The sequence below is a fragment of the Canis aureus genome, chromosome 1 (genome assembly GCF_053574225.1).
Source record: "Canis aureus isolate CA01 chromosome 1, VMU_Caureus_v.1.0, whole genome shotgun sequence".
Taxonomy (NCBI): Eukaryota; Metazoa; Chordata; class Mammalia; order Carnivora; family Canidae; genus Canis; species Canis aureus.
This window is the reverse complement of record NC_135611.1, coordinates 38,890,906-38,916,183: the sequence shown is the minus strand read 5'-3', so window position 1 is coordinate 38,916,183 and position 25,278 is coordinate 38,890,906. Positions and strand designations below refer to the sequence as shown.

The 25,278-nt window shown below is 32.5% G+C and overlaps 1 protein-coding gene across 4 annotated transcripts in view; it reads right to left on the bottom strand.

Moving 5' to 3' along the window:
- The window catches only part of STXBP5 (syntaxin binding protein 5), a 167,805-nt gene that overhangs the window by 29,447 nt on the left and 113,080 nt on the right, over nucleotides 1-25,278 (bottom strand). The window contains exons 19-22 of one of the 4 annotated variants that reach the window (XM_077896408.1): nucleotides 23,220-23,285; nucleotides 18,288-18,347; nucleotides 18,138-18,185; nucleotides 4,430-4,480 (exon numbers count right to left, since the gene is read on the bottom strand). In XM_077896408.1, coding sequence (XP_077752534.1) covers nucleotides 4,430-4,480; nucleotides 18,138-18,185; nucleotides 18,288-18,347; nucleotides 23,220-23,285 — 225 coding nt within the window. The remainder of the gene's footprint in view (nucleotides 1-4,429; nucleotides 4,481-18,137; nucleotides 18,186-18,287; nucleotides 18,348-23,219; nucleotides 23,286-25,278) is intronic. The other 3 variants (XM_077896409.1, XM_077896410.1, XM_077896411.1) reach the window with 3 other exon arrangements.

The following is a 25,278-nucleotide window of genomic DNA, read 5'->3' as shown; positions in this document are numbered from 1 at the left end:
CATGTATGGTTGGTTTTTCTCTACTTTGAATCTCGATAGCTTTTCTCTCCCATGGCACTAATAGTATATTTGTTCTGTAGTTCTTTCAGAGTTGTCTTAGGCCTACTCTAAAGTGACTCTAAGTTTCTTGAGTATAAGAGCTGTGTCATTTTTGATACCCTACAGAGTTCAGCATAGTGCCTGGCTTAAAAAGTATCCAATAAATACTTGCTGAAGGCAGATCCATAGTTGAAAGTATCTAAAGGTGTGATACATTAAAATTTCCAGTAGTTTTTACTGTTCACATCTAATAAATAGTTCCTCAAATCATATGCTTTCAATGCTATCATGAAAGAAATGACTTCATGCCATAAAAGATAAAAAAAAAAAAAACAACACAGTCAAATCTTCTAAATTGTATTTTATTAAATAGAAAAGGTATAATTGAATTCTAACTATATCCTCTAAAAGCTTTTGTAATTAAATTTAAATTCAGGGGCGCCTGAGTGGCTCAGCTGGTTAGACTCTTGATTCTCTTGATTTTGGCTCAGGTCATGCTCTGAGGGTCCTGGGATTGAGCTCTGTGTCTGGCTCCATGCGCAGCGGGGAGTTTATTTGTTTCCTTTTTCCTCGGCCCCTCACCCTGCTTCTATTTGCATGAACATTCTCTTTATCTTTGTCTCTCTCTCTCCCTTAAATTAATAAATAAATCTTATAAAAAATTTAAATTCATAAATTGACAAATATTTCCCCAAATAATAATTATAGACAACAAAATTTTGATTACAGTTAGCCTCTGAAAATAATAGAGTTACTAGTTATGGCAATAACATGGACAATTTCAGGGCAGCCTGGGTGGTTCGGCAATTTAGCGCCACCTTCAGCCCAGGGCTGATCCTGGAGACCCGGGATCGAGTCCCACGTTGGGCTCCTGCATGGAGCCTGCTTCTCCTTCTGCCTGTGTCTCTGCCTCTTTTTCTCTCTCTCTCTCTGTGTCTCTCATGAATAAATAAATAAAATCTTTTTAAAAAAATAACATAGGCAATTTCAAACTACAGTTCCTAAAAATGTTTTGTCTGTTTTGTCTGTACTTCCTGTTAAAGATTTTGACATGGCAAAAAAAGAACTATTTCCTGTAAATGAAACAATTTTCTATAAGCAACAGCTCATTACTGGATGAGTATGTAATATTAAATATATAAGCTGATTCCAAATGTTAACTCTAAAGTTTTCAAAGTTATTTTAGTAAAATAATAGAAATTTTCCTTATTTAAGATTTTAAGTAATCTCTATACCCAACATGGAGCCCAAACATACAATCTCAAAATCAAGAGTCTCATGCTCTACTGAGCCAGCCAGGCACCCCAAATAGTAGAAATTTTAGATGTAGTTCCCAATGATAAAAAAATATTTGTTACTTTAATAAATCATACACATACCAGGTGATTGGACATATATTTTCAGTTGTGGCCCAGTGACGAAGATAGAAATCACTGAAAATTTGATAAAATTTGAAGGGCATCTAGGTGGCACGGTTGGTTAAGCATCCAACTCTTGGTTTCAGCTCAGGTTGTGCTCTCATGGTCATTAGATTGAGCCTCATGTCTGGCTCTGTGTGCAATGCAGAGTCTGCTTAAGACTTGCTCCCCCTCAGCCCCTCCCTCTTGCCCTCTTAAATAAATAAATTTTAAAAAAATTAAAAAAGAAAATTTGGTAAGATGAATTTCATTATAAATTCATCTGTGTAAAAATTCATACTCTTCTCTATTAAAATTACCATAGGTAATTCACAACTATCTGTACTTCAAATGTAAATTCATAGGCCAAAAAAACAGTGTTTTGATTTAATGGACTAATTTAACTATATAAAATGCATAAACTACAACTGCATTTTATTATGACTTCTCTATAAAAGTTAGCTTACCAAAGAAACTCTTGAGTTTAGATTAATATGTGAAAATGAAGTGAACCTGTATCAATCCTGAACTTACAAAATCCTATCTGCCTAGAACTGTTTGAAATAAAGTTAGAATTTTTAGTAGTTCAAGAATTACAACTTGTACTGACTATTGTTAAATCAGATGTTGTGGATCTTTGTGGCTGGAATTTTAGAAATTGGGTGAGCTAAACAAATGGAACAGAAATTTTAATTTAGATTGTAGTAATAAGAGCAGAAATGAAAATAGCTACCACTAAGCAAGGCCTACCATGTGATATACACTCTCATAATACTTTACATTTATCATTCTATTGAATCCACAAAACAAGTGAAAAGTTTTATTATTTTAATTTAATGAATAATAAAATAGACAAAGCTAATCAGTGGAAGAGTCAGAACTTGTGTCATGTCCAAGTCCAAAACTTTCTCAGGCAACTCCAGATAGACAAGGAGTTAGTCAAACCACCAAAATACAAGGGAGGGTTTTGGTTATTATTGACAATAGTTTTTAAATACAAAAATATATTTGAACATGTGATGTTACTGGAAGCTCTGAAATCAGGTAAAATTTGTTGTTAATTCTTCCATCCAGCTGTAGGTGTTACAAGCACGTTATAAAATCACTATCATGTTACTCTCTGGATGCCTAGATCATTTTAGTTGCATATATTACCCTCTTCTTTCCACATAGAAACTTATATAACAACAACATTTTATTCCCCCCATCAAAACATAAAGCCAAGAGAGTAAACTAGGACATAAGACTAATTCACAATAAGGTATAAAAGTCTAATTTTTTTTCTTCTAGTTTGATACTAGAAAGGTAACATCAGAAATCTAACAATGTCACGCATGCGACTGGGCCACGAAATGCAGCATGGTGAAGTTATAGTCAAAGTGGAGTGTTACAAGATTTCTTCACAAGCCAAAGTGATTTCTAGTTACAGAAGGTTCCAGAGCTAGCCCAATAGCCTCAGATGCTTTAGGACCATCTGGTAGCTTGCTTGAGCCTATCAATAGAATTGTTTTTCCCCATCGACTCCCCAGCCAATGTAAAACAATTACCAGATAAGAATCTCTGTCAAAAAATAGTTCAGCAGTATAATGACTTGAAGAGAAAATTACTTCATTGAGACTGTTCCAAGGTATGTATCAATCAGTTGTAATTGGCTAAGGGCACCAAAATACATTGGCATGTAAGCTAAAACATGAACTGAATAAAGATGATTTATATAAAAGCATGGAATATATATGCTGATTGAATTACTTATATAATTTATAAGTGTAATATTGCTTTTAAAAATAACTATGGCATTTTTTTTTACTAATTTTAAAAGTACTTTTACATGTGTCTTCTCAAATTCTTAAGATAATAGAAGATACAAAACCATTTTAACTAGCAGTATTTAGTTATTAAAATCACAGGCCTCTGAGAGTGATGAAAACTTTGCCCCTCAGATACGCTTGGTTTCAAATTGTATCTTTCATTTATATAGTGGAAGGAGCGATTTCCTTCTCAAAATATATGTTATCATATATTCTAGGATTAATTCTTTTTCCCGTAACACCAGTGTTACTACAGAATTCTACTAAACTGTTTTTCCTTATGTTCAGGATCAGACCTGTACTGCTGACAATGGAAGATTATGCTTACTCACTGATAATCATACACTAACTGAGATAAGAATCTGATTTGGAAATGCTAAATTAGTACAGTGAAATGGACAACACCTAAGTTTGCATTATGCATAAAAAGGCAGTTAAGGAATCTAGAGAATAAACAGTGAGATGATAATGGGGGTGAGCAAATGTAAGGGAGGAAATCTAGTTATTTCTAAGACAAAGGCAGGTGAAATCATCTTCACCTAGTCTACTTTTTATTTAAAGGCAATCAAAATTTCTGAAATTGAAAAAAAAAGTGAGTTTAAAAAGAAAGGCTTCTTTATTTTTATCTTTACTGAAATGTCATTTGTCCCTATTCTGTGTTTTCAGGGAGCTGTTTTTGAGCCGAATATAAAGCAAAAGGAACATGTAAATATATTCATTCTCCTTTCCTAGATTAGGTGCATAGACAGTACTACAGAAAAAGAAATATTTCCCAACTTATCACCAAAAATAATGATTGATATGAGAAACTTATTGTAATACAGAAAACTAATTTATTGTGAAAACATTAAATTCTTGTAAGTTTATAAAGTTCAAATAAGCTTTCAGATGGTTAAATGAGATATAACAAATTAATCTGAAATTGCACAAATTTTAGTCTTATGCTCAATCTTGTTTAAAGTATGAAAGCTGAGAAAACATGTAATTTCTGTTTGCTTGAATTTATAATCTTTTATAATTTATAGATGTCATTCTAGAGGCCATTAATCCTTAAACACCTTAGTCATTTTAAACTTGATTTCTGATTTCTAGTCTACGGTAATTCTAAATCTTTTGATTTCCTTGTCTTCCCCTTGAAGGGAGTTTAACTACAATGGATTTTATTTATTTATTTATATTACTTACCTAAGTCGGGCTTTAGGTCAGTAGGCAAGCTTAACTTCCTTGACATCTTTGCTGAAAAATAAAATGCATTTTTAAAGTTCTGAAGAATATTTGATTCATATTTGTTAATACCAACTGCTCTTCCAGATAGCAGTAAATACTTTTATTATTAAATCTAGATGCTAAGATAATTAAAACACGATTAATAATATTATGGGTGGAAAGTAAATCTTGTTTCGACTTTTTAAAAAGTTTGTACTTACTTGATGTAATATCTGTGTGCTTGAAGCTGTTACTTCAAGAAAACTTTTTAATTGTTAATTATTTCTTAGGTTCACAAGAAAGGGTTAGTCTTTCCTGAGAAGCAAAGTCATTTCTCAGAAAGAAGGTGTTGCAGGTAAGGCCAATAGAGGCAGAAGACTGAGTTTGGGTAGTTGATATAATAAAATCTTTCCAGTTCCTCAACCTCATAGCTACTGGGTTCATTATTTTTTTGTTAATCTCTAGAATATAGGACAACCTCTATCTAAGATTAAACTTAAGTATTTGATTGTATCATACATACATATGGATTCGTCTCTTCTTCATGTAAGTTAATACTTCTTATACGTCAGTGGAAAAACAGAGTCATTCATACTCAATCTAAAATTATGGGATTTACAAAAATGTAAACTATCTTTATGTCATTTCTATTTAGCATCAGAATAAAAAAGACTGTATAAACTTACTGGAATTCACTTTCCATCCTCAAAGTCAGTTATTGCCTTAATCTAGGAAGTGATTTAAAGTTAGGAGTTGTTTAACTATATGATGTTAGTGGCAGTGCATGCGTTAACAGAATAGTGCTTCCTATGTACAATTTTGAACAAGCACTTGTTAATACACGAATGCATATATTGGGTTAAATTTTGGGCTGTTAAGAGATATTTAAAGCACAGACCCTGCTAGTCCATAAGGGCGCCATGTAAACAAAGAAATCCAGTCATAGTATATAACTTCCACATCTAAAAAAATGACAAATCCAGTATTAGGAAAGAGGCATTAGGCAAACTGGGAAGGGATGGGGGAATCAAGTTCTCATTTCTAAGCTTCATCAATCTAATCATCCTTTAATGAAAAAAAAAATGAGTCAAATATACAATCAGTCCTATCCCATTTTCACCCAGAAATAATTAGTATCAGTCAAAAGATAAAATGTACTACAAAACTAAACTAGCCAATGAAATCTGTGGTTAGTTGCTTTCATATAAATGGTTGCCATTGTATTTAATATTCAATTCCCTAAAATTAGAAGATATCATACCCCCAAAACTATCTTCTAAAATGCAATATTAAACACTTTCAAAAGAATTGAGGTTTTCACCAAATATCATGGGTACAACATACACAGACTGATAAATAATATCTATACAATATTATATGTTATCCGAAACAGAAAAATCAGTCTGGTAGAGTCTAAAGACATTAATCAGATGATGTGGCTGCCTCTCTAGACTTCAGTACTCTGCTTTGATCCAGCTATTCTTTCAGGCCAGTGATTATCAAAAACTTGAATGTATACTCCAATCACCTGGTGATCCTATTAAATAAGATTATGATTCTATACTCCTGGACTAGGGCCTGAGATTTTACACTTCCAACAAGCTCCCAAAAGATGCCAGTGCTGCTGGTCTATGAACAAGTTTGAGTAGCCAGGTCCCTAGACTAAAAGAAACTTCAGGATAGGATCAAAACTAATTGAGCAAACCTAGTATGCATATACAGTTAGTCCATAATAAACATTCCCTGAACAAGCTTTAATAAATAGTTTCCAAATGTAGAAGGGTAAAGAATAGTGGTTGGGACTGGATTTGGCATCAGGTCAAACCTGAGATGGAATCCACTTCAACCAACTACCAGATGTGTGACCTTAGGCCAATCACTTTGCCCTTAAACCTGAAATTTCCTCATTTGTTAAGTGAGGATAGATAGTAACACCAATTTCATAACTGTGAAGATTATACAAGATGATGTAAGCAAAGCACTGAACAGAATACCTGACAAACAATATGGATTTGATAAATGTTAGTTATTAATAATAAACAAATGAAACGATTTCTAAACGAACTATAAAATGCTATACAAATGAACTACTAATACACTGTAAACAACCCAATGTTCCTTTATTCTAATTCTATGATAATACTCCAAGTAACTAAAACAAGAAAATTGGAAACAACAACAACAAACCCTTAGGACATTAAGTATAGAAGAGTATGCTATGCACCACTGTAAGTTCAACCTTTTAAGTTTGTTTCAAAAAGTAAATTCAATATACAGCTATAATAAAGAAATAAATAATATACAAGCTATTTCAAGTTTATTCTTCATTAATGAGAATAGAGTAAGTAAATATTCTGTTAGAAATGTATTCTTTAAAGATTTTAATTTATTAGAGACACAGAGAATGAGAGAGAGAGAGAGAGAGGCGCAGAGACACAGGCTGAGGGAGAAGCAGGCTCCATGCAGGGAGCCTGACATGGGACTCGATCCCGGGTCTCCAGGATCACGCCCTGTACTGAAGGCGGCGCTAAACTGCTAAGCCACAGGGGCTGCCCTAGAAATGTATTTTTTGAAGCTTTCACTCAATAACCATATACATATTCTTGCCAAAAAATTTCACTAGCATGAAATTTCCTTCTGAATTTCTTAAGTGTATGCTTTCTATCTCCTTCAGCATTTTATACTAGAAATTCTTTTATATAAATTCTCAAATATTTAAAAAAATGTAGGTTAATCTTTCCTGTAAAATACAACTTTTTTTTTTTAATACAACTTTTTTGGTCTAACATCTAACACTACTTAATTTCTTTACCATGTTAAAAAGAAACCCTGAATATAACTAACTTCTGAATAATTCTTCACTTGGTTCTAATTTTGACATTTTATTGAGGTTTAAAATCACACGCAAAAATGCGTAGGCAGATTTTCTGACTACAGTAACTACTCTTTAAGTGTCACAAAATGATTCAATTATAGGGTCTAATATTTCTTCCTAAAACACTTTGCAATGAGACCCACAACTTGACCATGAACTCAATTATAGTATTCAAAAGATAAGATCTTTAAGCCACACTGCTGTAACACTGTGATATAATTTTAAGCAATCTCCTTGAACAGAGAACTTGAAATGACATGTGTTAAAGGATTAACCTTTGCTATTTTGTGTTAATTTCGCTTACCAATTAATATTATAAAAAAGAGAAATAATAATTTTAATGAATAGAGAAACATTTTTGTTACACTAGAGGTGGGGACCAGGAGAGAGGGATACTTATTAATCTATAAAACATTTATTGGGCACATGCCAGCCATGTGCCAGAAGGCAGGGATTTCCTGCCCTCTAAGAGTTCAGTCTACTGAAGGAATGAAATAACTCCACTGCACTGTACCAAATACTAACAGATGTAAGCAAAAGGTGTCAATTAGAGTACGCTGAATTTATAACTTTCTTACCCTGCAATACTCATCTAACACCATGGGATATGGAGATAAAGCCAGTAAAGAATAACTCAGACACCATACATTTTCACACAACTGTGTGTTCCTCACTTATTTGTTGACCATATTTTTCTTCTGGTGTAAAATTTACATACAAATGAACAAATCTTAAATATACGTTGTTTTGATAATGCACACACCTAAGTGATTCAACCCTTCACATGATATAGAAATTCGTCAACATCCAAGAACGGTTATACATAGTCTTCCCAATCAAATCTTGTCCTCATCCCTGGAAATATCCATTGGTCTGATTTTATTTTCTCATCACAAATCAGTTTTGCCTATTCTAGAACTTCATATGCATGAAATTACATGGTAGAAACTCCTGTGTAAGGCATCTTTCACTTGGGACAATGTTCTTTATCTTCTTCCCAAAATATTTTAAAACTTACATTTTTTCTTCAATATATAGAATTAGAATTTTTAGATGAAAAACAGTTTCAATCAAGAGATTCACAGGCATTAATAGATTAACACCTTCTGTCTCGTCCCACATGCATTTTACCTTTAAGCTTTTTCGAACTGTGTGTTCTTTACAGAAAATTTGGAAAATATAGAAACAGAAAATAAGGCCATCGTGAATGCCCATAATCAAGAGGCAAGATGCTTGCATATTTCCTACTTTTTAATATCTATTTTTAATACACAAATCTGTATCCTGCTTTATTCCCCATTACTAAAAGAAGTATTTTCTCACATCAGTTGTTATTATTTTAATGGCTGCATATTTATATGAACACTTACTGAATAAGGTTTTTTCTAATACCTAAGGCAATAAAAGTGTACGAAAATATTTTCATATATTTTGATTATTTCCCTAGGATAGAGTACCACAGGGGACAATCATTTCTAGTACAACTTTCCCCAAACCCCAAGGTCTTCTCAAGTATGTCTCTAAGAAGTAGCTTGTTTTCCTTTTTAAAGTTTAAAAGAAAGGCATATGAGCATATTTCACAAACTTCTGTTTAGCTGAAGACAGAGAAAAACATGCCATCTGAGAAAATCTGGTAATATGTACAAGTCCCAGCTCACAACTATATCCCCTCAAAACTCAAGTCATTCAATTTTCTTATAGCATTGTGTGTAGCTGAGAAATCTAGAGCCAGACTGATTATTGTCTACCTTTGAATGTAACTTGTCTATTTTATGGCAAGGGGAAGAGCAAACGGAGGACGTGGGGAAGTATTTAGCTCCTGGGCATTCCTCACTGTATTTGTATTTTTCTGCTGTCAGGTTCTATAGTCCTTTCTTCTGTAGTCTCTATCCAGTGATAGAGACTCATCTGGGTAATTTTATCGTATCAGATACTGAACCTTCAGTACAAGAGTTTTCATGTTATTCATTATAATGTTGCTATTTTCTCCCCTACTGCTGCTATTCTCTGTTTATTATGACTATTTTTTTCTTTTCAGTAGTAAAACATATTTTAGCCCTACTTTAAAAATCCTTGTCTGCTAATTTCAGCATCTAGGTTGTCTTGAAATCCGTCTCTACTAATTGTTTTATTCTTAATTATAGGTCACATTTTCCTACTTTTGATTTTGAATCTTTATTTCACATGCCTACTAACTTTTGATTGAATGCTGGACCACAGTGGATAATGTGTTGAAGGGAGGTTGTATTATATCCTCCATCTTAGTAGGTATTGAGATTTGCTGTGCTTTGCAGTTAAATTACTGGTGGATCCTTAGTTTAATCAGGTTTGGTTTTATTCTTTGCTAGGGTGGGTCTATTTCAGTTTGAATTTAGTTCTAAGATATGGCTTTTATGCTAAGAAGTAATCATGACTCAAGAGTGGTCTTTCTGGGATATCCAGAATGGCCAAGGTGTTCAGCAAGGTCTAATGACAATTCCTGGTATGGCATGACTGCTGATACCCTTGTCAGCTCTCAGCCTCATAGCAGATGGTTGCTGCTAGGCCTTATACAGTCTTGCCCAGCTTTAGACTGGAATTGAGTTAAATCTCACAGACTTCTAGGAAAATCCACCCCCCCTTCCTATCTAGTACACTATTCTCACAAATTCTAGTCACTTAAGCAGCCCAGAAATCCAATCTCTGCCTCCTTAGCTTGATCAGACTGCAGCTCCTCTTGAGTTCTACCCATCCTGCACTGCAACAGGAAAGTGTTCCCATGGCAGGAAGCGAGGGAGGTCATGGGGCTCATGTTATATTTTTCCTTTCTTTTAAGGATGGTAGCCCTGCACTGCTTGCTGCAATGCCTAGAAAGAAGAGCCCATACTTTTTGACTAGTTTTACAGATTTTTTTTTGTGGAAGGCTAAGTCCCAAACCTAAAGTTGAAGTTTAGACCATATGTTTTTATCATTTGATTTTGTGACTTCTAGGGAATATACTTGTTTTCAGGTCTGTTTAATCACCTCCTTGATGGCAGGTCCACAAGAGGCAGGTTGACATCTGGAGAACCTGTAAATCCTCCTAGTGTATACTCTGTATCCTGGATGAAGCAGTCGCACACTTTATCCAGCAATTATTGCTGGCCATAGTTTTACTTCTTAGGAGTCTCAGAAGCACTTGCCAACCCAGTTACCTTGTCAGCAGATTTCACTGCATGTTTTAAAAGAAATTCTGCTCATGCTTTGAAGTTACTCAACTCCCACTGAAGCTTTCAAATGGAAGACAATTTGAATGAATTCTTGGAAGACACATAGTCTGTTTTTCTCTTCTTCAACTGTGTATTCTTCAACTCTTGCTCCTTGTACTATCTTCCTTGTTTTGAAATTTTTTTGTCACTAGTGAAAAAAAACTAGCTCTATTTCCCTATGCCTCTGTCCACAGCAGAAATGGTGGGGATGACAATAAGGTTTCTTCCATCTAAAGAAAACTGGTATCAGAGATATGTTTTGGCAGGCTATACACTTGAGCCTCTGCTCTCTTCTTCTTCTTTTTTAAAAAGATTTTATTTATGTATTCATGAGAGACACAGAGAGAGGCAGAGACATAGACAGAGAGAAGCAGGCTCCATGCAGAGAGCCTGACGTGGGACTCGATCCCAGGTCTCCAAGATCATGCCCTGGGCCAAAGGCAGATGCCCAACCGCTGCTCTCTTTTATAAACTGCAATGAAGATAAACTAACTGGTTGAGTACTAAAGAGCTGCATTTGCTTGGTAGGAATTAATGAAGTGATGCATGATGACAGCAATCATGTCTGCAATGGTAGTTTCAATACAAAGGAAAGAAACAAATCTCAAGAGCACTGTTTGGACCACAGTACCATAGATGACAGTTTTGTCATGGCTGATACTTGTTAGTTCTTTGCAACAGTACAAATCTTTGTAAAGTTTCTCAATTATGGAGATTCATATTGCTTCTATGAAATTAAACAGATATTTTATAATTCTCCTTTAATTTTTCTATCCACTGTGTTCCACATCTTATTTTTCTAAGGAAGGTTTCTTAAAAGAAGGGAAAACAGAAATACAACTTCTGCTTTTTAGAATGTGACTTTCATAGTAAACAGTACACAATAACAAGTAAAAGGACTATTATGGTAGTATGAAGATGCCAAAAAAACAAAACTTTGTTTATACTGAGGTTTGATAATTAAAATAAAGTGACAATATCACTTTTTACCACCTGCAGAGATCCAATGCCACTCTTTCAAAGCAAAATGTTGAAATGCATGCCTATTAAATTTTTAAAAATCAGAATAGTAAAAAGACTGATAATCAGCTTATTTAATATGGCAAAGATCCAAGGCGAAAGTGGGACCAAGAAGTAGAAATCCTTGCCACTTATCACACATTATTTTAATAGCCATTAGAACTAATAATATCAATGTCTATCTCCCATGTTAGAATATAAATTACATGAGTTTGGAGATAAAATTTATCTTGCAAAATACTGCATTTAAGTATGTATATAGCACTTAAGGTGTGGTCAATGAGCATGGTGATAAGTGCATAAGTAAATGAATCAACACAAACTGTCATTGGAATTTTACTTCTACATAAAGAAGCTGAATTTTCTCACAAATGATTTGAAGAAAAAAAGAGGGCAAATTAAACACAGGCCTATTCATCAGAAAGATCACTTTTGAAATTTGGAACACATAGCCATTACTTAGAATGGAAAGGAATCTTTAAATCATCTCTTAAGATTCGGCTATAACAAGTTCTTTTAATTCTTGAACTCCTATAGCTTTAGTCTTCAATATTTTTCCAGTTTCTATTTGCTTTCCATAAATTCATAAAACTTGATGCCTAGGATATCATAATAAACTCTGCATTTTCTACAGAATAAAACCCTAAGTGTTATAAGCTGAACTGTTCCTCCAAAATTTGTATGTTGAAACATTAACCTTCAATTCCTCAGAATGTGAGGTATTTAGAGACAGGGCCTTTAAAGAGGTGTTTAAGCTGAAATTATAAGACGATTAGGGGCAGACCCTCATCCCATCTGACTGGAAGAGGAAATTTAAACACACAAAGACCACAGTTGCACCTGCATAGAAGGAAGACTATGTGAGACTCAATGAAAAGGTAGCCATCTACAAGCCAAGGAGAAACCAAACCTTAATATCTTAATCTTGGCTTCTAGTCTCCAGAACTACTCCAAAGGAGATACCTTTTTGTTGTTTCAGTCACCCAATCTGTGGCATTTTGTTATGGCAGCTAATAGCAAACTAATACAAGTAACGGTAGAGCGTAAATTGCCACATTAATAGTATTTTTGGTGGAAAAAACCATTTTCAGCAGCTGGTGATTTAGCCAGCTGGACTAAGCTTAGATGATCACAGCTTTGTTGGCAACATCCGACATCATAGTCAGGAGCCAGCTGCACATATGACTTCTTCTCTCTGTTGAGCTGGATCAGGGTGTTGATCTTGGCCACACCAGTGTCATAGAGCTTCTTCACAGCTTGTTTGATTGGGTACTTGCTGGCTGTGGCATCCACAATGAACACAAGTGTGTTGTCTTCTTCTTCATGGCTGATTCAGTCATTAGAGGGAACTTGATGATGGCAAATGGTCAAGCTTGTTTCTCCTGAGGGTGCTCTTTCAAGGATATTTGAGCTATCTTCAGAGATGCGGTGTCTTGGGCTGTCAGAAGGCAGGTGATGTACGGATCTTCTACTTCTTCTTCTTCTTCTTCTTCTTCTTCTTCTTTTTTTTTTTTTTTTTTTTGTTACTGTGGACATCTTTCAGTACTGCTTACTTGGCCTTCAAAGCCTTTGCTCTGGCTTCAACTCCGGGAGTGTCAGAGGCTTCCTTCTCCCTTCAACGCCATCTTCATGAAAGGGATCACTATATTAACAGTTCTACTCAAACGATACTTGACAAAGAAATTATTTCAGTAATTTAACTTTAATTTGGACTAATTTACTTTACTTTTGGAATCAAACATAAGTTATTTCTAGAAAGACCATTTTACATTCTTCCAACTTAAGAAAAAGTTCAAGGAGAAAGAATTGCATTTACAGGAAGTACTGAAATATAAAAGACAAATAGATATTGCTGAGATTTTATTATGAAATTTGACAGAAGATACATTCTGAAATAAAATTAAAATACAATACACACTATGCCATACTCTTCAGATATTAGTAATCCTGAAAGAGAAAAAGAATTTGTTAGAAAACCTCAGATGTGTATAATGGTTTTAAAGTGCTTGTGAAATTCAGTTCTTCATAAAGAGTAATTTTACCTATAAAAATGGTATTGCTGCACACTTGACTCATCTTCTCTCTCAAGATGAACTTCTATTCTTCCAATAGCCATATTGTAGATTAAATATAAAGATGAACTTCTAAAGGAGTAACAGCCTCACATTTGGGATTGAATATTGGGTAATGTAAAGTAGAAATATCAGTACTAATTTGAGTTTTATAATGAATTAGAACAATTTTATAATTTAAAATTTTGCTTAATCAATTTGATACATACCTTTTTATTCACATGGCAAATTCCAAATGGATCTCTGAGCATTTTTTTCAATTTGTAAATATAAAAGAATAAGGAAGACACCACAAGAAAAAGAAACCTTAAAGTATGAGAGTGGAGACATGCTATAGTAAAATAAGAGTCAAGAGATCTTGATTTTGGTCCTGACTAGGTCATTACTATGGGGCATTACTTTGGATGTGCAATTTAACCTCTTTGAGGCTCAATCTCTTTTCTTGAAAAATAAGGGGGCTTAAGCAGATTTAAAACTGTAGGATTTAATGAATTAGCAAGTTGGAATATAAAAACTAAGAACCTACTTAAATTGTGTTAGAACTCTTTAATTTAAAAAAGGAATTATTGGGACTCATGTAAAAGAGAACTAACAAAAACAGTACTTGGACTAATGACCATTACCATCATTTAAATTGACTTCAAAAATTGCTTCAGTTTTTGCTAAAAAAAGAAAATTAGTCATTACCCAAGTAACTCTTAACCCAGAATCTGAGAGATTAAAAGGACCATGGAGGTACAATCCTTCCTAGGTTTATAAATGCCATCTGGAGAATATCTATAGTGCCTGGAACTTGGGAGGTGCTCATTAAACAGAGCCATGATTTTTATTTGTTTTGGCACAGTTCTCATTAAAGTCACTAAAGTTTTGAATGTTTTTATTTTAATCTCTAGTAATTATTTCCCCCTCATAGCTTCCCGTAATCATTTCTTCTATCTGAAAATTAGTAATATTATGGGACATGGGCAGGGCTGTAGACTACAGAATCCAGCTAGAAATCCACTTTCACAAAAAAAAAAAAAAATAGAAATCCACTTTCACAATGAAATAGAATCACTGAAATAGAACCAACAAACTTTAGAAAAGACTGATCATGTAGTTTTAAAATCTACCAAACAATGCTAGCATCTGGACCATATTTTATTCATAAGGTATCATAAAAATTTGATTAACACTTTAATAAAGACATTCATTTTAGGACTATTCTTACACAAACTTAATAAAAAGTTTTACAGAATTTCATACTTCCAAAGTTTTATAAAATATAAATAATAAGCAAATCAGAATTGGTAGCCACTCTTATTTTCTAAATAATTTACAGAAATGGTTAGCACTATAAGAAAGATTGATTTTGGAAATGCTGGTCATTAAGATTTTACTAACAAAAATTAATCATCAAGTATGAACAGACAAAACCAAGTCACTATATGTGTATTACATGAATGTACCTTTCTTTAGGAATGTTGCAATTGCATTATATTCTGCTTTATTTTTGCTGTTAAACTCACAAGACTAAAGTTATGCCTTTTTAGGCTGCTATTCTTACGCAATACAAAGAAGTCACTGTTGATATCATTTACTGGAGTTAGCTGTCAGCCGGGAAACAATGAAGCTAAGTTTTGGGTAAATGGGACTCTATTGGTCACTGTAGTTACTTTCCTTCAGTCTGGTCTTTGAAAAAAGTAGACTTCCAGGCACTATATATTATGTTTGATCTGGTGCTGGGGCAGAATTTAACAGGAACCATATTTTTTCCTAAGTTCCTATGTAGATAGAACAGGACCATAACCAGAATATCTAGTTAGAAATCACACAATGGACTTGGTTTTGAATCCTTACAGACTTTGGTAAATTGTCTTAAGAGGTAATAGTACAGTGTTGAAAGGACAAATGGTGAAGTCAGACTACTTGGGTGGGAATCCTGGCTCTGTCATTTGCTAGCTGTGTAACCAACAGATACATTACTTATACTCTACCTCTCCATTACCTCATCTGTAAAACAGGGAAGTAATAGTAAGTCCCTCACTGTAGTTACATTGAATAAATAAAAAATATTATTTATAAAGGGCTGGCATGGTGTCAGAAGAATTGTAATTGTTAAATGTGTGTGTATGTGTGTGTGTGTGTGTGTGTGTGTATTTTTAAACTGTTATCTTAGTTATCTCAGCTGTACTGTCAGGTAGTAATAAAGGGGTTGATTTTCAAGCTTGGGTTAGAGCATTAAAGTAAGAATGACATTTTGCATCTCACCCTTCCAATATCGGTAGCAGTTACCTTAAAAGAAAAGGTGAAGCTGCAAGACATTTCAGTCAGTCTTCCCAGCAAAGTGTCTTTCTTACTAGTGTCAATCTTGAGGGCCTAGGCTTAAATCTTATGTCCTCCCTTATTAGGACACTTCATCACTACATTATAATTGAAGCTATAGTTTATAGACTGAGGAAGAGAGAGGTGGTCATTTTATGAGGCCCAGGAGACTTCAGAGCAAGTATAGGACTGGCTGATAGGAAACACAGTGAGCTCAGAATGCTCAAGGAATCCTACCACTCTTGACACCATAAACTTTACATAGAAAGCACAGGACATTCTATGTATTTTTTTTTCTGATATTTCACTGATATTTTATGTTAACACTTATTACAAAACTCTACATTAATGTAAAAAAAAAACCCTCATTTTTTCAACTGTAAAAAAAAAGTCTAAAATGGAGCAGTCTCCATTTGAATGAAGAAAAAAATTGAGAATTGAGTTTTCCTTGGATCTATGTTGAGATTAAAAACCACACTGAAAGATTACCACCAAAACCAAAGTTATACATAAAATAGGAAATAGAGCAGTAATTTCTGAGGATGTCAAATAATTAAATATAACTGTATAAGTAACCTGAGTTTAAAAAACTGAATAAAGTTAACATGTTTCCCAGAAACCATAAACATAAAAATTGGCATGGCAAAAAGAAAAACTTGCCAATAACATAAAAAGCAAGCAAGAACGTTACCAAAGAACTTCCAATAATGTTCTTAGTCTAAGAAATGTGTTAACTGAAGACTCTCAAATATTCAAGCTCAGATGTTTCACGTTACATATTCTATTCAAAACACAGAAGAAAGAGAGGAACTAGTCACCATATTTAACAAAGCAAATATAACCTCGAGGTCAAATATGGGGCAGAGAAATTATTTCTAAAACTGTAATTATATACAAGGTTCCTTTCATGCAAGGTAAAATTCCCATATAATTAAATTCTAAAAGTTCTTTGATTAATAAGTGTATGTAGGAAAGTCCCTTCTAATTTTTTATATTATATGACAGTAAGTACCATTAAGACAAAATATTTTAAAAATTTGGTTGAAAAAATATTATGCTATAGTGCTAGTACATAATTAAAGCAATTTAACTATTACCAACTGATTTACTATAAAACCACAAAAAGATAATCATTTCCCATTTATGAAGAGCCCATTGCCCAAGAATAAACCATCTTATTTAAATAATGACCAGAGGTGCTAACAGTCAGCCAACGTTAATATGACTTAACAGGGTTCAATTTACAACATGTAGACAATATGGATGCTACTTCTGTTAAATTTTTGAAATTTAACTTTACTCTACATTATCATGAGAAAAGATAAATCTATTTCAACTGCCCTGAAATGCATCTCATTTAATATAATTCAAGGAATGTATGGTAGGCATTTTTGAGGAAAGAACATAACAGTATAATAAGAATTTTAGATTTAAATCAAAGATTAAATTTATTCTCTTTTTGTAAAACAGTGCTTCTCAAGCCTTTAAAAATCTTCAGAGAATATTCAAATTTTTATGACCAACCAAAAAATCTTAAGAGATTGATTACGTCCTCAAAGTTTGATTATGTTTTGTCTTCCAAATTGGAATTTTAAATTTTAAACTGAAAATCTTGGACTAGGTAATTCATTTCAAAGTATATTCATAGAACCAGTAGAAAGGATTAATATAAAACACTATCAATCACTTTTACTTGTGTGTGGGAGGGAAGGAAGAGTTTTAAGAAAATTCCCATTTAACTCAAGGATAGTGCAGATTACAGAATAAAAAAGTCAATATTTTAGAGAACTATTTCCTTGAAATTGAGGGTTTTGAAAATTTGAGAAAGATGAAATAAAGCTAGGAGAAAATACAAATAAAACTATAGAGGAAAAAGATCTCAAAATCTGGAAGTACAGAATTGTACTATTTATGGCATAAATTGAACCCTGCTTTATTTAAAATAAAGCAAAAATAAAAATAGAATAATTCACATTTTAAGTCAGAGGAAGAACTGCAACCCCAATTTAACTGATTTTTAATAATTACTGCCCCAATGAGTTTAGAAGAAACAGCCCAAGAGGTTATTGTTTAGCACAGAAGTAACAAATTAATATATACAAAATGCAATGCATTAGATCATTTTTTGGTGTTGAGTAACACTGCATATAGCAAGGATTAGAAACAAAAGAGAAATTTCTATTTCCTACCTATATCACTGGCTACCATCTTGGAAAACTTTCTGCTTTTGGTCTTCACTGAAAATAATATTTTGATATAAAATGTCAAAATCTATTCAAAGTAAACTAAATGAATTAAAAATAATTAAAAGAAAATACTTTAAAATAAAGATACTATACCCTTTTCTATAAAATTATTCATTTTTTGTTCATCATCTGAATTGTGTGGTGATGAAGAACCTACACAAACGAAGACAATGGAAGGAACAGGCATATCGTCAGTCACAAACACTGAGTTGTCATAGGGAAAAGTACAAACAAAATAATCTGGTAACTTCTAAGATAAGTTTCCATATTATTGGCCACAAGAAAAGGTCATGCATATAATTAATAACAACTCCTCTAATACTATAGTAAGAATAGCAAACAGTAGTACATTATCTTTCATGGTAGAGAAATCCCTAATCTAGAACAATTTTTCCTTAAGTTGCAACCATTTAGAAAAATCTTGGCATAGATATTAGAGAACAGATAAAGAAAAATATAAGCAGCTATTAACTCTTTCTGAAAGAAAAGCAGCAATTAACTCTTTCTGAAAAAAAAAATGCAAAAATTCTTTGATGTTAAATGAATATGGTTCATCTAGAACTAAGAATCTCATGCAAGAAGTATTCTGGCAACTTATTTTAGAGTTAACTTTCTATATACAAATTTTAAAATCATATATAAGCCTATTATTACCACAATGATCTTTAAAATACTGAGGATAATACGTATAATTTTAGGTATGTTCAAATATTTACTTACGTTTAAGGAGGTAACAAATATTTCATTTTATTCTGGCTGTGACTCCCAATAAGTTTATCTAATATTTTTATAATTAAGATTTGACATTTTTCCTCAAACAAGGTGTTTCTAAAATAAATGTTTTATTTATAAATGTAATCTTAAGTAGTATTCTAGTTGACAACTTTTACTAAACAATCTATTCTTTATAACAGCAGCACATTTCAAATGACATCTCACCTATAAATTTTCAATCTCTTTGCTATAAATCATCTTCCCTCTTTTTAAATTCCAATAATCATTTATCAGTACATGTCTCTTATGATGTTCCTCACTTATACCTCATATTTTAAAAAGTTAATACACATGTGCCCTTTTCCCACTGCACTGCACATCTGGGCCTCCATTTGATTTATCTTTGCATCCCCTTTGCACTCAGCAGAGTGCTTTGTACGCAGCAATCTCCAAGTAAACATTTGTTGAATGAATAAAAAGCTTCTGATAGAAGCAAATGCCTGGAACATAACTAGAAGTAAATAAAAAAGTTTTTCTGTACTTTTCTTCCTTTTTATCCCAGTGAAAGTACTGAGCCTCAATCAATAAGGTCAAAGTTTGACCTTCCATTCTCCCACAAAAATCATACTTTCTTTGGCCAAGTGGAAAATATCCTTAAAATCTTTCCACAGACCAAGTAAAACCTGTAACATTGGCAGTATCCAATTTCTTCTATAATAGTCTTAGAAGATTACTCTTTAAAAAAACCATGTTATTTTTGCTAAGTAGTATTTATGGATCCTCATAAATCCTATATCAAAAAATATCCCATAAGTAACACTGAGCTCAGTAACATTTTCAGGAAAAGAAATGGGTATACTTGTTTTTCAAATAAGATAATAGTTATAAGATGTTATAACTATTTTAAAATATCATAGTCACCTCTGATATTAAATAGCCACAGGAAGGTAAAAAAAATTATACTTATTTTATCTGATATCATCTTAGAGCAACAATTAGATAACATATCTAAATGTGAATATAAAATTATACAAATTGTTTTTTAATATTTCCAAAATATTTTCAACATAAATCATAAAAGTAAAGAAAATATTTCCCCTAAATGAAAATTGCCCACTGCTGGTCTTCAGAATTTTTGTCAAAATTCCAAAAATGAAAAAAAAAAAAACCACCCAAAATTCCAAAAATGCTTTCAGCATATCCCATTTGAATATACTTACCAAATAATTATGATTAAATAAACACAGAAAAAAATAAACACAGAAAATATTTATAGCTTTTTTGGGGGGGTACATGGTAACCCCTAATGGCAGAATTTATATTATGGTTTATGTGGCCCTGAGTTTTCTTCAAACTGAAATAACCTAACAAAAGTTTTTATCATTTTCACATTTACACACACACATACACACACGTTTGATGCAGTCCTAAAACAAAATTCCAATATTTTGAAAGTGCTCAGTAAGCAATCTAAGTTCTTTGAAATACAAAGATCAAATAGAGATAGCAGAAGTTATTTCCCATGTTAATTCAGGATGGCAAAATTAATATTCTGTTTCAGAGACTGCCAGTTTATTTAAAAACAAATGGAAAAAACTAAATTGTATTTGTTAACTTGGATTTTCTCAGGATGCTTTTTGAATTGAGCTTTAATACTGAACCGTTAAAACTGCTGAGATCACCAATTTTGATTATGAGATTTAAATGCTTTTCAAAAAGTTTCTCTTCATTTATATTATTATTTTGAATAAACACACTGATTTTGATAAAGGGCATATGTATGACTACTTTTCATTTTTGTAATAGTGGTCCTCCTCTTAGTATTTATTTATGAGTGACTCAGTTGAACTTCCATTCCAACCCACTTTTAAACATTTCTTTTCTCCCATACATTGTTTTCTATTAACTATACTGGTTTTATAATCTATATTGTATCCTTTAATTATTTATTTATCTATATCTTACCACACTGCAGAAAGTACTTGAAGCTAGGAATTTAATTATTACTTTACATGGTTTTACATGATGCTTTGTGGTTCTTCTGATTCACCTCAAACTTACCCCTTCCGTTCTTCTCATTTGACCATCCTAAATTAGTAGAATTTACATGTATTGGTGAGAGGAATGTTACTAAATTATTCCTTTATTTCTTTATTAGAATGCTAACAAGAATGAATGTAAAAAAATTTACCAATGGGCAAAGAGTAAGACAACTGGCCAAAGATGAGTAGTGAGAATTACTATTAGAATTACTATTAGAATTACTAATAGAATTACTATTTCAAAATGGGCAAGCAGTGAAAGACATAGCTATAAGAATATAGTGTCAACAGGTTGCTTTCCAGAGTTTTATCCTAGTTTCTACTGTATGTTTCACTACGTATGCATGAGTGACATCTATCTTCTGCTCTATGAAACATGTTTCAGGCACAACTACTGTCTACTAAAGTCTGATTTGTTTTTTTGTAAAAGTTGTCTCTCCATATTGATAGGCAGGAATGTATATATGTATATGTATATATTTGTATGTGTATATCTGTATGTCTTCAGAATATTCTTGTATCTTTCAGTGCATAATCAAAGACTAAATAGTTTTCTACTAAGATAAGAATTTGTGATTTATCAATGATTTTTACACTCACAATTTTTACCTTGCAGTTCAAATTCACTGAAACAATAAAACACCTAGTGTCATATAAATTCTGTATGTTAAAACTATATTGTCCTTTCACGTGGATCAAAAAAATATGGTTGAAAATGTTCAACAATGTTTGAATTTCTCAGAAAAGATTTGGAGGGTTTTTACTTTTATGAACTTTTTATATTTACAGACTTATATTTTAATATACTTAAATACTTCTCTATAATTACCTCTTGTTGGTTATTTCAAATTGATAGATGAATATACCTATTCAAAGTTTGGCTTAGGATAATGAGTATTAGTTTATTTAGGCTGAGTCTTGTTAAAACAATTTTGACAGTCATTTAATATACTAAAAGATAATTCCATGACCAAATTATCTAGTTTGGCTTTTAGCCTTAACATATTGACAACTGCATTCACAAGGCCTTTAGAGAAGGTAAGATCAGAATAGTGCTGTAGGTAGATGGACAAAGAACAGCAATAATGAAAAGATACTACAGTTCTGAAATCCAAATTCAGAAATAACTCTAGTTCTGTGAGATCGGATATACAATTATTTGCTCCATATTATTCATTCAAACTTTACTGTACCAATGTTCAGACTTAACATTAGGTGCTATGTTAATTCCTGTGGTTCTATGTTTCATTAATGAGTGAATTTAAATATGAAATTTAAAGATTAAGAAAACCAGAAGGTGGATATATCTTAAGGTATAACTTGTACAATATTAGGAAAATGCAATTTCAAGAAGAAACATCACAAAAGCTTTTAGAGTCCTATGTCTAATAAACTGCTAAACCGAAATATCAGAGTAAACTAAAATGCACTTCTCAATATTTCCCATGCTTATAATGATTTCTGATGTAGTAGAATCAGCCAATGAAGGATCAAAATCTATCTAATAACCATGTTACTTTGTCCTAAGAACAATCTTTCTAGTTGAAAGCTGATAAATATTCCCAGCCAGAACGATTTAATATGGTTGTTAAAATTGTGAAGTCAACCTTAGTAAAGACTGGCAAAGTTTCTATACACTTAAAATAATAAAATCACAATCCTCTTAACGTTAAGGAGATTGAAAAGATATTAAAAATTATGTTCTACTGAAATATTATTACACACATAGGTCACATAAAGACCTATATGGACAAAAAAGGATAACTGCCTTAAAATAGCTATACAGTTATATTAAATATCACTTTGACCAAAACCATATATAATTAGTCTATAACTATTCTGTCTACAGTTACCATTAGATTATAAATGTTCAAGATCTTTGATATTTAAATGGGCACTATTCAGGAATTAGAGCACTATTCTACTAGATGACCTCAGGCCTGCGGAGCAAAGACAAGACTGTACATTAACCAAACCATTTGATCCAATGGTGAGGAGTAAAATATATTTTCCTTAAAAGATATAAATATAAGAAAGCTGAATACACAGTTGTATGACTCTTAATGGGTAATAGCTGTGAAATTTTATCTAGTGCATTTCTTTTCACTTAATGAGAATGCAAAAAATAGTTATCCTTTTAAGAATAAATAAGTGACATAAAAGTTCCTTCTAGGTGTTACTTTAAATGCTTATCTGTAAAAAGGAATTTTGATACACTGTATTATTTTTTATAGAATTATAGTTATTAATGAAATAAAAAACAAATTACCAGAAGTTGGAGATTTGCAGCGATCCTCTGGGACTACAGTTCCTTCACTAATATCACATAGACCTGCTAAAAAAACAGAACCAAACACCAAGTCACAACACAAATTTACGTAAGTGCAGCTGTATTTCCTATTTACACTACACATTTAATGACTGTCTTTGTCAAAAACTCAGTTGAATAGACTGTACTGGCTGGCATTGATACTATGCCCATTAATCTTGAGATAGGAAATGAAACATTTTGATATTAAAACACCTCAAAATAATATAGGAGTCACCAGCTAAAGAAAAATAAAACTTCCAAGAGATAATTTACTATTCTTCAAGGACATTAGACATAAAGTAGGACTTTGTTTAAAATCAGTAATTTGAGAGTATATGATAGACATTAGATTTCTCTTGAGGGAAAATAAATATTTGGTAATAAATTTGGTAATTTTTACATCATAGAAACTCTCAACTCAAGCCTCAATGTGGTTCCTGCAATGTTTCCAATGCCCTCCTTGAATATTTTTGAATAATTAAAATATTTTGTGCCTCCACATTTGCAATATTTAAAAGACTGTATGTTACTTGTCATATATAAGATAATGTAAATGTAAAATATTGTACTTTACTTACTATACCTCTTAAAAACTCTACTGCACATTTTTATTTTTATTTATTTTTTTAAGATTTATCATTCATTCATTCATTCATAGAGACACACACACACAGAGACAGAGAGAGAGAGAGAGAGAGAGGCAGAGACACAGGTAGAGGGAGAAGCAGGCTCCAAGCAGGGAGTCTGACGTGGACTTGATCCCAGGTCTCCAGGATCATGACCCAGGCCGAAGGTGGCACTAAACCGCTGGGCCACCAGGGGTACCCCTCTACTGCACATTTTTAAAGAGCTCTAAAGAAATACTTCCTTTTCACAGATATGTATGAACTTTATAAAACTAATATATCTTATACGATGGCCTAGATTCTTAAGAGAAACGATATGCTATGGCTTTTTATGCTGTAGACAAGAAAAAGACATGGCAACATGCAGAGTAAATAATTAGTATGGCTATTAAGTTGCTTAGTGACTGGAATGAAAAGAATTCCTGCAAATTCTTTAAAAAGAGAAAAGACCTCAGAAGAAGTTAACCATCATGCTGACATATGTGCATGTATGACCAGTATCCATTTTTCCAATCCTTCAGTAAAAGACATATCACAATCCAGTCACTAAGAAAATTTTTATAACATTTTCAGAGAACACAGAATAATGAATTCGGTTTATAAGAAGAGTTTTCTATTTTGAGTTATATATTATTTTTATTCACTAGGAAATTTTCAAATGAAAATCAGTAACTTTTTTTTTTTTTTTTCTTTTCAGCACTCATTAAACTAATGGTTCTGGGAGAAAAAAAACCCAAAAAATTAGTTTCATAGTTCAAAGAACAATGGATGGAATTTTAGGTATGCATTTAATCTTTGACAAAATACTGTTTATGTAAATGAATTTCTTCTTGATAGAAACTCAAATAACAGGTCTTTAAACAGTAGTGATATACAGAAACAAGTGTCCATCGATGGAAGCATTGCTAAAGAAAATGTGGAGTATATAAAAATGTGGGTAGTATATATACACAAACACATATACATACATATATACATTCACACACACAATGCAATGTATTCAGCCATAAAAGATTTAAATTGTGCCATCTGTGACAACATGGATGGACCTCAAAGACATATGTTAAATAGAATATGTCAGAGAAAGACAATTACTGTATGATCTCACTTATATGATACAGCAGAATCTAACCCCACCCCTCAAAAAAGCCCCCAAACAAAAAAACTCATAGATACAGAGAACAAACTGATGATTGCCATAAACAGAGTGTGGAGGGTGGGAGAAATAGGTAAAAAGGGTCAAATGTACAGAATTCCAGTTACAGTATATGATAGTGTATTAGATATTTGAAAGCTACTAAGAGTGGAAGTAAGTTCTCATTACAAGGAAAAATGAATTTGTAACTATGTAATAAGGTAAGGAATGTTAGAGCTACTGTGGTGATCATTTT